Here is a 12,047-nt window from a genome sequence, read left to right on the forward strand (position 1 = left end):
GTGAAAGAATCCACTCAATATAAGTCACCACACTCATCACCAGTGTTACAACACTGTATAACAACAATAAATCCAGGTCCATCACACTAAACCATATCCACATTCAGGGGCCATGCACAATGCTAAAAGTGTTATGAACTTGCTTATTAAACTGTCTCATGTACAAAACATGTAATAGTCTGAATATAAAGAGTATGGTCACATGGTGCAAATAACGACGATTCTTCAGAACCATCAGAAAACTGATCTGTCATTGACTAAATAGGGAGACTGGGAAAATTGTGCGGTGATCAAAACATCAGCAGCCTAATGAAGATTTCACGAGTCAAAAAAACAATATGCTGTAGATAATAACGCTGAAAAACAAGGTGGTCAGTGATTTGTATTGCTTATTTGAATGTCCAGGGCATTATTACATAGAAAGCGGGGAAAAGGGTGAAAGAGAGGGGGGAAAAAGCCTACACTAAAAGTAAATTTCGAGCAGAACTGTTTCCCCAAGGCTAAAGCAAACCCAGACATCAGGAGCATTACCGCCGAGCATTTCACAGAACTTTGTTAAAAAATATCTTATTTTGGTCAGTCCAGCGCAGAGGTCCCACGGACATTAAGCTGTCTGGCTTTGCACGGAAAAATGCAATTACCCAAAGCCTCTAGGTTTTAGTATCACTCACATGGTCCAGAACGCACTGTGAGCCCAGCAGCAGCATCCCCTACATCACACAGTGGACCCATCCATTACCTCAGGGAATGGGCTGCCATGGACTCATCCATTAGTTAATAGAATGGGTGTGCAGCGACAGGCCTGTCTTGCCGAAGCCGCTAATCCAGAATTATAGAGCAGTGTGTTTGTGTTACTGTTAATGTAGTATTATAAGCCAGCTGTTGCCAGCAGGTTGATACCTGGGGGAGGTTCACAGCAATACACCATGATTCACAAACTGGCCACAATGAAAGTATAAATGGCAACTTGGAAAAAAAAAACAGCCCAAAAGTAGACACATGGGAAGATATATTTATAAGCGATGTTTAAGGTTCATCTTGATAAATCATACTATTGATCGTGCTCATTATTTTTGATGATTCCAAGGGAAATAACTACATGCTCCTAACACTTTATAACTCCTTCTGTCATGCAATAAATTAGTTAAAATATGGAAGGGTCCAGGAGACTAGCCAATGTAATGCAGATAAAGAGGAAATGAGAGGGCCCAGAGAAGGCAACAGGGAAGTTCTTTCCATAATAAAACACTTGCTGAAACAGACTCTCTTTGTATTAATAACAATCTTAATAATAATAATAACAACAGTAACAGTTGGGTACAGTGGGATTTAGTGGCTACAGTGGGTATCAAAGCTGGGTGTGTGCATTTAGAAGACAGGTAATGGAAATAAAGGAACGGAAATGAGTCGAGCCCACCAACGAATCCCGGTGTTCAGACACTCCCTCTCCTTCTGTCCAGGTGCAGGCAAGCAGAGCTGCTTTATCTGCTCTTTTGTGCAGCTACAGGAGAGGGAAGTCCACTCAAGGTGGGAAGAAAGAAACACCTCATCCTTGACTATTTGATTAACAGCAGTCTCCCATGCAAAAGGAAAATCTGACCACCCTCGTGGGTTTCCGTTATCTGTATTTACTGGCAATTACATTATTACTGGCAAAATCTGCCAAAGTCCGGTATTTTTTAACCCCTCCGGTCAAACCGGTGACAAAATATAGGCCCTAATCAATTTATATAAAACTTTTTTTTTAAATTGTATTTTTTAAGAATGTGTCGGGCAGGCCTGTGTGGAACAAACCTTTTTCGTTCTTCTCATGTGACTGCAGTAGAACGACAATAGCGGGAGACGTGGGAATGCTCAAAACAGACAACTCTTTAAAACTATTTCCTGAACAGGTCCAATGAGCATTATGATGAGACCACAGTCTGAAATCACGGACCCCGCTGCAGGTGATGCTACCACCGAAAAGCAGAATACGGAGAGATTCTTGACACGTTTCAATTTAATTCAGCTGCTGCACCCTTCCTTTCAGCGAATATATGTAAAAAGTAAAAGGTCATATTTAATTTATTTATTCTCGCGTTGCCAGCACAACCCTTTATTTAAACGGCACAAGTCAGAAGAGTGCAAGATTGTGATATTTATTATATTAAACACATGTGAGTCAACTGACAGCCCTCATTTTATTTGATACAGCGTACTTTGCCACAGAACGATTGACAGAGCCTCAATATCATTCTTGATTGCATATCATTTATCATTTCAAGCTCAATAAATTCAGATAATATTCAACCATTTGTCCGGTAAATTGAAAACCTGCCGGTTACGATGTCCAGTGCCAATTCTTTTCAAGCAGAAACCCTGCCCCCACGACTGCACCTCCCCACCTCGAATTCCCCCAATGCATACTAAAAGAGCAGGTCTGTGTCACACAGTTCTAGAGTTACTTTGCAGATCAAACTGGAGAGGAGAGCAGAAAGACAAGAATTCTACTGACATATCAGCAAGGAAAGAAGGGAGGAGAGGCAGTGGGAGGACTGGGAAAGAACCGGAGTAGGGAGGAGCAGTAAGGAAATGGAACAGGTCAATAACATGTCTACAACATCTGGATTTAAACTATTTAAACCTACTGGTCTGGTCCTATTAAAGAAAGAAAAAAAAATGTTGTGCAAAAAAGAGCTGCAGGGCAGTGTAGGGTATTTCTGCAGGGTAGTAATTCCCCTCAGCGCTTTAACTCCCAACTTCCTCCCAGCAGGAAGCAATGGACGGTGTAACTTCCTGCTAGCCCATAAACAAACAATGCACTCAACTGAAGTCAGGCTGAAAATCCTCCAGTGCCACTTACAGAGGTCAAGAGGTGCACACCAGTCATAACTTTTGCCCAGAGTCTGTGACAGTTATATGGCTGCCTAGTTTGTCTGTACAGGAAAAAGGAACTAGCAGTTTAAGTACTTGAGCCCCCTTCTCCCCAGTTCTGTGGGCACGATTCCTTTTCTTGAGCATTGTCTAAAACAGTGAACAATGCTGGAGGACAACAAGTGCTTCACTGCAGAGAAGGAAAAAAATGTTTGGAAAGGAATGTGTTTGCAAGTAAAAGAAGTAGAGGCCTGTCTGAGCAATGTGTCGGTGTATCCGCAGCACAATTGAACATGTTGAGAGACTGACATGTGTGCGGCGCCACTCCTGTTTCCCTTGGTCCCAAAAAACTGCCAAACTGCAAACAAAGATTTCCGCAATTCCCCGGGCAATGACATCAAAGGTATGCATTCCTATGACATCGCCCCGTTTCATCCAACGTACGTCCTGAAAACACATGATTTATACAAAAAACACAGGCACAATAGAAACACCCAAGCTTCTAAGTCGAGTTGCAACAGGATTATCTTTACTCTTCAAAACGCTGTGGAAAGCACCGAGCGCTCTGGGATGTCAGAGAGGTCTTCATTTAGGCAAGGCCTTCTGCTTCCATGATGACCTGCGATTAGTCCAGCTCCAGCTTGGGGACACAGAGAAATCAAACTTCAAAGAGCAACAGGAAATGCCCGCCCCTTCCCAGTCACAGAACAAAATGACGTAGTTGAGCTATAATGAGATCACTCATTGCAAATAAAGAGAATCAGCCTGAGTAAAAGCATACCTGTAAATCAGACCTAGGACCTTGACAGATGATGAAAGGTCATGTCATTGGAGCAGATTCCTTATATTGAGAGCTTTCTGTGACAAACCATATTTTTTTTTACCACAAAGCGCAACAAAATATAAACTGAACTGAGAGAAAGAGACTTTCCAAAAGGCTTTTTTCACACCATTTGATTTCGTATGTTCCAGACACTCCAGTAGATCGATGGAGCACTCACTTTCAACTGAATAAATTTCTTTTACCATCTCTCCTGGGTCCCGGATATATTAATAAAAATTTACCAACGCGTGTGTGTCTGTGTGCCTGTGCACACTGTGCGCTTGTGTGTAAATTAGAAAGGCCTGTGTGTATCCAGCCCTGATTGCAAACCTGCCCTTACTTGACTCCTTAATCTTCGGTTTCCTGCCCTCCCTCTTGGGATCTCGGTATAAAAACTTCACGCCAAAGTGAATCCTCCCCTGTTTCACATCTGCCCTGCCTTCTGTGTATCGCACTACAACAGTTTCATGCCTGCTTGCCACTGCTCCCTGTCTTAGAGCCCCTACACTCCTGCTGTTTCCACTGGGGCACTGTACAAAAAACTGCACTTGGCTTGGTCCCAAGAACTGGGGCCCACATACCTCCCAATCTCTAGATTAAATAGCACCAGTCTCTGAAGTCCTTCCAGGGGCTAATGGCTTTTGTTACTGGGAATAATCCACACATCCTCTCCCACATCATGGGGGTCCACTGGCCTGTCGCGAACCCTGCCTTGAGCCTCTTCATCTCTCATCTCCATCTCAATCTACGCTTCCATTTTTCTTTGACCCCCACGCCTTCCTTTGCCGCAACACTGTGTTTAAGCTCAGAGGCATGCAGGACTGAACCACACGGAATGAGGGGAGGATGCAGCGGGTTGACATTGGGTTGAGACCCATGCTGAGTTTTATAGGAAGTCAGTGCAGGTGCTGTCTGAGGCTTAATGAAGGCTCTAAATCTCTCCTCTCTCATCTGTGGCTCACTAGAATCTAAGGAGCCAGGGCAGGAGGGATAAAGTGCCTGGGAGTTATCCTCAGGGAAAGAAAACATCAGGCGACAACCACAGCAAAACAGCCGCTGCGTGAGCACTTGATGTCTGTACAAAATAAATACAGCAGAGACAGATTCTTAACAAGATGTTGATTAAAGAGCAGCCTAAACACATGCAAGACTGACAACTTGGGTCCAGGCAGTTGTGTTTGTCACCATCTTTCCTCCAAAATTTTTCAGACTGTGGCCAATATTGAGAAAACACCAAAAATTCACACAGAATCCATATTCAGGCATGAGCTCATATCCTGTCTGGGAGAGTTTTCTCCAAGGAGGCCACCAGGGGAGAGGAAAAAGGCAGACAGAGGGAAAGGCTGTGCAGTTGAAGGCTGCAGAAGTTTGGCACAAATATTTACTTACCCCTCCCTAATCAGTTTACTCAATCTACATACTTTTTTTTTTTTTTAAAGTCTAGTCTTGACCTTCATTATGTACAAAATTCTAATCTTACATTTAATCACGAAGTTAGCTGCTGTCCAGCTAAATGCATATAATTACCGTACACGGAAGTTATAACATGATATAATACTGAATACTAGATGACAGATTAAATGGTGACCTAATGTACAGAAGTTGGGGGCAAAATAGAGCAGAGTAAGGCAAACAAAAAAAAAGGAGGGCAACACAATAAAGCAATGTAAGGTAATAAAAGATTAAAACTATCAGGGTTCCTGAAATGGGGCATGGTTAAGGGGAAGGGAAAAAACAAAAGAGGGAAATCTATAACTATGTAGGAAAGTGAATATGCAATCTTGCGGCTTTGCGCCCACCCATCCCCCCACACCCCTCAAACGTGTACACAAGGTTCACATATAAATACACACACTGTGGTTATAGTGTGGAGCAGAGAGCCTGCAGATCACACAACCTTTTGCTGGTTATATATATGAAAATAAAGGTTTTTAAAGAGTTGCTGCGCCATGATACAGCCACCTCTCTCACCAGGATGTCTGGTGTTAACTGTTCCATCTGTTGAAGAGTCATTGGGAAGAAAAACTGAATTAAAGGACGACTTCGCACCAAAACAGGGGGCCTCAGTCTGCGAAGCACCTAAAAAATAAACATGCTGCTTTTCCTTCATTTGGATACAACACTTGAGATAGAAAATTGACGCTTTTATATCTCTTGTGAAAACGTTTTTTCAGTTTTCAGCACTTCAGGAAAGACTGATGATTGCAATTGAGATATTTCATTCTTTCAGTTTAACAATGTAATAGTCTTGAATTTAGATTTTTTTTTTTTTTTTTTAATTTAGATATGAAGTTCCAGAAACAAAGGAGTCGTTCTGGAACAGGGTAAAGCAAACACAAAAAGAATGTCAGGGAGGATAGTTTCCACAAGGAGAAAGAGTCCTTTATCTGATGAACAGTTACATTTTTCTCACTCACAGCTCATGCTGGTCCCTTATTTTAAAGTTACTTTCATTATGATTTATTCCTTTTCATCAGTGCCACCCTTGGCAGATCAGAACAGAGGTCCGACGAGCCAGGGCTGAAAGCGGGTATGTCCGGTAGGAGTGAGTGAGCGAACTGCGTTTATAGGCGGTTTTGATTGGACCAATGCTTGGAATTCCAAAATGGAGCATTACCACAAAGAAGATTGAGACAGAGTGAAGAGCCTTTGAAATGTGAAGTACGTCATTAATCATGAATCTGGGAAAACCAAATCAGGAGGAGGATTCAGCCGAGAACTGAATTGATGCTGCGGCTTTGTTGTTGACTATTTTGAAGTCTTTTTTTTCTTCAGAACTGATCTGTGTACACCATCTTTAAATCAATGCAGAACAGAACACATGTGCCAAGTCCTAACTGTAAAATTTTGAAACGGTTGAAGAGCTCATGTTAAAGAGGACATCTAAATTTAAGCCACGTTAAAAGTTCATTAAGCATTTGTTCTTTCAAATAAAAAAAATCCTTTAGCTACAAACAATTGAAAACAGTTGCTGAGCAATGTACATTTGCTACTTAAGGCTTATTGCTATTGTGAACAGAGCCCTTATAAACTATACATCACGCTTAGAAAACATTAAATCAAGTTTATTTATACCATAAACTGGTATGACATTATCTGCTAAATCGGCAGCTGGATAGAACACAATAGCGCTGCGGCTGGATACCGTCCATGATGAATTTGTTGGCAGCTGAAATGAGGGATGAGTGGACGGGTTTATGCACTCATACAAAGCAGCATTTAATTCTCAAAAAGCTTAACTCAAGGTTGCAGTTTAAAATTATAGTAATAACAAGAAAAAAACATATTTTGGTCACTAGAGATCTCTTCAAGAGATTTGAATTGTTAGTGAACGCAGCTGGTTGGTTGGTCGGTATTAAATGGTACTTCTTTTTTTTTTTTTTTGCTAGGCCCCAGCCTCAACATGCCCCTCATCTCATCCTCAGGCCACAAGAAGGAACAACAATCAACTCTTGAAATACTTTGGATTGGATCACTGTTGTGTTATGCGTAATGCGTCTCTTCTAATAAAGTAAATGTTAACTACGACCCTCTCTCGACAGAATCTTTCAGCTTATTGTTTCCAGATGTAGCAGATGTTGTAAACAAAGCAAATTCATCAAAGATGGGCATTTATCTATTAGCAGGCAACATCAAAGTACTTGAGCACCTATTGTGCAAAACACAGCATCCAAAGTCACAACCTAATTACAAGAAGTTTTATTTCTCTTCCTAAACATCTTCCACTATGTTGCCTTAACTATTTCTTCACCTTCTCTCATCCAACCAAAGAGCGAGATGTCATTACCTGGCCATGCCAAGACTGGAGAATCCCGCTGGGACAATGAGAACATCAAGGCGTGGAAAGGGGTGAACCCCCAGAACAGTGTAGGCTGCAGCCAAACAGCCAGGCAGTAGCTTGAGAACGGCCTGAAAAGAAAAATAACATGACCTTCAAAACAATTCACAATTCCAAGATTTGCCTAAACTGGATATAAACGTGTCTGCGAAATCAGACTTGAATTCATGAAGACATCTGTTTGTACTTTCATATGCACCATTTGTTCTAGCAGCTCCAGATTGATGTTTTAGAACAATTAAAACACATTTTCAATTTAATTTAAAGTGAGTGTGCACTGTAAAATACAAAAGCACTTATTTTTGTGCTAATTTAGCCACCAACAGTGTTGTAGTGTATGTGTGGCTGGAATCTTAACGTTATTTATGGTGTTGAGAATCCCTTTTCTCGAGAAAGTGGATGGACCTAAAATGTTTAATCTAAAACAACAGTTTTCTTTCTATAAAAGACAATCTTGAGAAATCTGCAAAACACATTACTTCTTAGTTTATCAGATCTGTCTGTCCAGACCTCCTGTATTAATAAAATGGAGGCTAAATGTCTTAAATATAGATAAAAGCTGTCCATCAATAGTAAGGTCAGCTTTTTGTCATCAAAATGCTCAGAAAATGACAACAGAGATCAGCATCACAAGGACCTTAAATTACAGCTGCTTTGATGATTTCAAGATTTACTTTTGGGCCAAAAATGATCCCGATGAAAGAGAGCAGGAGGAGTTTATGATTCACTGCTGAGAGCAACAGAGATGTTATAGTGCCACTTGGGAAGCTCGTTCATCTTTATTCATTCAGAAGTGCAGAACAGACACAAGCCTCTGATGACATTCCAATTAGAAATTCCAAATTGACAATGAGTAATAGTTTGAGTGACGTGGAATGTGAGTATACTTGTGCATTATCATTCTACTAAAAGATCATTGCAGGATGACACTGACTAAATATAACCTTCACATATAATTAGCTCAAATCTCTTTGTCGGAACCCCACCTGGGCCTTCTGCAGCAAAGAAACCGGGCCAAACACACGGTGCGGAATCGCCCGCTGGGACCTAGCCGACCACTGAGTAAATCGGCAAGGGTAGTCGCCGTGGGAACAAAAGATGCCTTCATCCGCCATGCCTAAATAATCAGTTGCAGAGCGGCCTTCGTCTTCGAGGGAAGAGTGAGTGAATGCTGGGCAGATGGTCGCGGCTCCACTGTAGCAGATTAAAACAGTGGAAACGGTTTAATCAAAGGTTAACATTAATTATTTGTAATTGTACAGATTGAAGTGACTTTGAGCTGTCCCAAGTAGTAATAAATGAGCCTCATCTCTGTGTATTTAGCATGAAAAGGAAAGCAGTGTGAATATATCACAAAAACCAACCACAACGATCCAAAAAATATTGCATACTGTCATGTGATCCCCTTTCATCTAAATCCACCGAACACTTGCGCCATCCTCAGTCTCAGGAATGTTCCAAACTTTCAAGTGACATCCAAGTTTCTTTCCAGCCGTTCATTCAAAATAAAGGCCATCCTTGTAGAGGGAGGGCCCAGATGCATGCAGCTATACTTCACCCCGACTGCTGCTGAGGAAAAACCATGATGGGAGGAGGAGTATTACTGGAAACCACTGGCACACCTACCATCATGTTTGCCAACAGAGTAGGAGACCCGATCCTAACCCTTCCCTGCTCAAAGCAAGCCAGCACTTCTCTAATTCCTCAGCTCTATATTCCATACCTCTATAAAACTTTTGACAGCTCCACTATTTTTGTCTCTAGAGATTTTTTTTTTCCCTGGGCAACGACTTTGCAAGTTTAATGTACTAGTCATAAAATTTGAATGAGTGCTGCACCTTATCCATCGTATAAACCATTTTAAAAGATTTTTACGATGGAATATTGCAGGGACAGGCAAATCTAGAGGAAAATTAATAAAATACCTGCTATCCTGCACTGGTGAGCCCGTGGCTACTTTAGCCGTGGAGCATCCAAGTCCAGACACAAGCTCTGCCTCAGTCCAATGTCTGGGTTCCGCCCTGAGTTTGGCTGTCTTGCCCCAATCTGCCCCTTCCCCTAGACCTTCTCCCGACTCCAGTGGAATTTCTGCTGTGACTTGTTGCCAGTGCCCCACTGCCAAGGTGAATGTGGAGGCAGGCATTGGCATGGTGACATAGTAATTCCAGATTAAGAACCCTGCAGAGAAAGTTACAAATGTAAAAAAAAAGAAAGAAAAAAAACAGCGCAAAGGGGTTTTTTGTGTTTAAAATGACAAAGACTGGCTCACTTGTGTCCTCGTCATTGATCGGAGGAGTTTCTTCCTCCCCGCTCATCAAAACCAAACAGTCACAGGGGGCTCTTATTGTTGCCTGCCACGTCGACAGGGCAACCGGCGGCTCCTGGCAAGGGAAGAGGGCTCGGTTGTTGATGGGAGAGCCGGCAGTGTAAACACATACCCTGGAAGGGTAAACAATGGTAAACTATAAACAACCCTCATTTCATTTCTAAAACACACACACACACACACACACACACACACACACACACACACACACACACACACACACGCACACGCAGGCACACCACAATAAAACAGCCTGAGGCATGTTTTTCTGAATTAAAGCATCGGAATTATTGTTTTCTTACACTGCAAGTTTAGACTATTACATTATAAGTCAAGCAGGAGAAAATGCAGCAGATGTGCCACTTCGAAGAGGGATCTTAACCAAACAACACAACAACTTTGAGTCTTACCTGTTGTCCTGGTCTTTGGTCCACCGTACTGATCCTCCCGAGGGTTTCGTCTCATAGCAGATCCTCAGAGCACGTGGAAACTCTAAAGGTGACGAAATGCCTATTTTTCTCACCTGCACACTCCATTGATCTCTATAAAAATGCAAAGAGCTGCCGTCCTGAACACCAGGGGCATGGCTGCTAAGCAAATAGAGCTGGTGTTTCTGTTTCCATTGGCTGGATGGCATGGAGATGACATTCTGAACAAAGGCTGCTGACTTTAAGCTCCATGATGGGACTGCTGATGTTTCAGATGAGCTCCCTGATTGAAGGTCAGGCATGGATGACAAAGAGGAAACATCCACCTCTTCAACTTTGAACACATCGATGTCACAACAATCCAGGACCAAGGTAAAATCTTCATCACTGGTGTGTTCCCAACCAGGAGAGGACTGTAATGTTGCCCCAGATGAAACCTGGAATTTATCCAAGGTGTTTTTGTGTGACACACTTTTCCCAAAATTTCTTTCACTCTCCCTTTTCAGATTCGGATCTTGTATCGGACGCGCAGACCCGTCCCGACGTCCTCCAGCCTGAATCGGTCTAACTATTTCATTGTCATCCTTCTCAGAATTAGTCCCATCCACAGGGCAAGGCTCGAGGAATAGAACAACACTACCGCTGATGACTTGCCGGTCAATATGGACAGCCAAGTTGAGCACATAATGTCTGACAAGTATGTGGTTTGTATTAGCTCGAAGCGGCAAGTCATCTGTATCAGGGTGAAGGTCCTTGTCTGGCTCCATGTCTGAACGATGGTGTTAGGGATGAATGAGTGGCTACACCTGAGAGACAAGTCCAAACCCAAAGGCTCATTAATTGGAAAAAAGTGCACCCGAATAAGTGTATGTAATAATCTGAGTAAGATCTGAATGTGTGTGCATCTATGTAATTCAAAACAAACTAGGTTTTATCATTATATAGCTTTGTATGGGCTGAAGACAGTTACATATCTCAATATATTCAATGCATTTTCTTCATTTAAAAATCTCTTCAAATAACTGAAATTAAACCTATCATGTGATACGGGCAAAATGATTTTTTTTTTTTAAAAGTGTGATTTTCCAAGTCATTAAAGACTAGATAGTCCAAAAGCCCTACAAGCACAGACGCATCCTGATATTAATGGGTAAAACTCTTAAACTCAAAAATCTCTTTAGTGGAATATATTCCCAGAGATTAATCTAAAGATCTTACCTGTACAAATTAAATTATGTCTAGACTGTAAAGTAATGTAAGTAAAGCTGGTACCCATTAACACACTCGGCTACATGGCTTTAGGGCACGTTTTATCTCAAATTAACATTAGTGTTTTAAACTTCGAACTAACTATTCTGAGTCGAGAGACTGCACCACCATACCAGAGCTATAGCTAAAAATACTAATGTTTCACTGTGTTTCACATTTACGAAACTATCAATAAAAGCAGCAACTGCCAAAATACTGCAAAACTTACAGTGACTTGATTCAGGTGTGGGGAAAAGCCACATTATCAACGCAGTGACAACTATCCTGTACGCATCTATCCGGCATGTTCGTGGACATGTTGATGTCGCGAAGTGATGACGTCATAGACACGCATTGTCAACAATCTGTAGTTCTTTCAGCCCACTGACGCTTTTAAAAATTGTACCTTATGTGGTAGTGTTATAAATTGCGCTTAACTGGTAAATAGACAGCATTTTCCTGATATCACCAACAATAACAGTAATTAATATTCCTTTTATTATGTTTAAGGTACCACTGCTAATTAGTACC

At 41.7% G+C, this 12,047-nt stretch overlaps 1 protein-coding gene and 1 long non-coding RNA gene across 7 annotated transcripts in view; one reads left to right on the plus strand and one right to left on the minus strand.

The window, feature by feature from the left end:
- aopep (aminopeptidase O (putative)) overlaps positions 1–11,993 on the minus strand; it is a 52,746-nt gene extending 40,753 nt beyond the window's left edge. For 4 of the 6 annotated variants that reach the window (XR_965437.2, XR_003886559.1, XR_003886560.1 and 1 more), the window contains exons 1-6: positions 11,746–11,872; positions 10,251–11,074; positions 9,784–9,953; positions 9,440–9,692; positions 8,501–8,708; positions 7,464–7,585 (exon numbers count right to left, since the gene is read on the minus strand). Coding sequence is in view for 3 of the 6 variants with exons in the window: in XM_011615591.2 (XP_011613893.2) it covers positions 7,464–7,585; positions 8,501–8,708; positions 9,440–9,692; positions 9,784–9,953; positions 10,251–11,035 (1,538 nt within the window). In the remaining 3 variants the exon portion in view is untranslated. Of the gene's footprint in view, positions 1–7,463; positions 7,586–8,500; positions 8,709–8,905; positions 9,042–9,439; positions 9,693–9,783; positions 9,954–10,250; positions 11,075–11,745 lie in introns of those variants that run through there. The other 2 variants (XM_029829286.1, XM_029829287.1) reach the window with 2 other exon arrangements.
- LOC115247493 (uncharacterized) lies at positions 8,240–8,598 on the plus strand. The gene is made up of 2 exons (XR_003886561.1): positions 8,240–8,391; positions 8,475–8,598. It is a non-coding gene; the product is annotated as an uncharacterized lncRNA (long non-coding RNA).
- Positions 11,994–12,047: the final 54 nt, after the last annotated feature.

Source organism: Takifugu rubripes, chromosome 21, assembly GCF_901000725.2.
Source record: "Takifugu rubripes chromosome 21, fTakRub1.2, whole genome shotgun sequence".
In the NCBI taxonomy this organism is placed as follows: domain Eukaryota; kingdom Metazoa; phylum Chordata; class Actinopteri; order Tetraodontiformes; family Tetraodontidae; genus Takifugu; species Takifugu rubripes.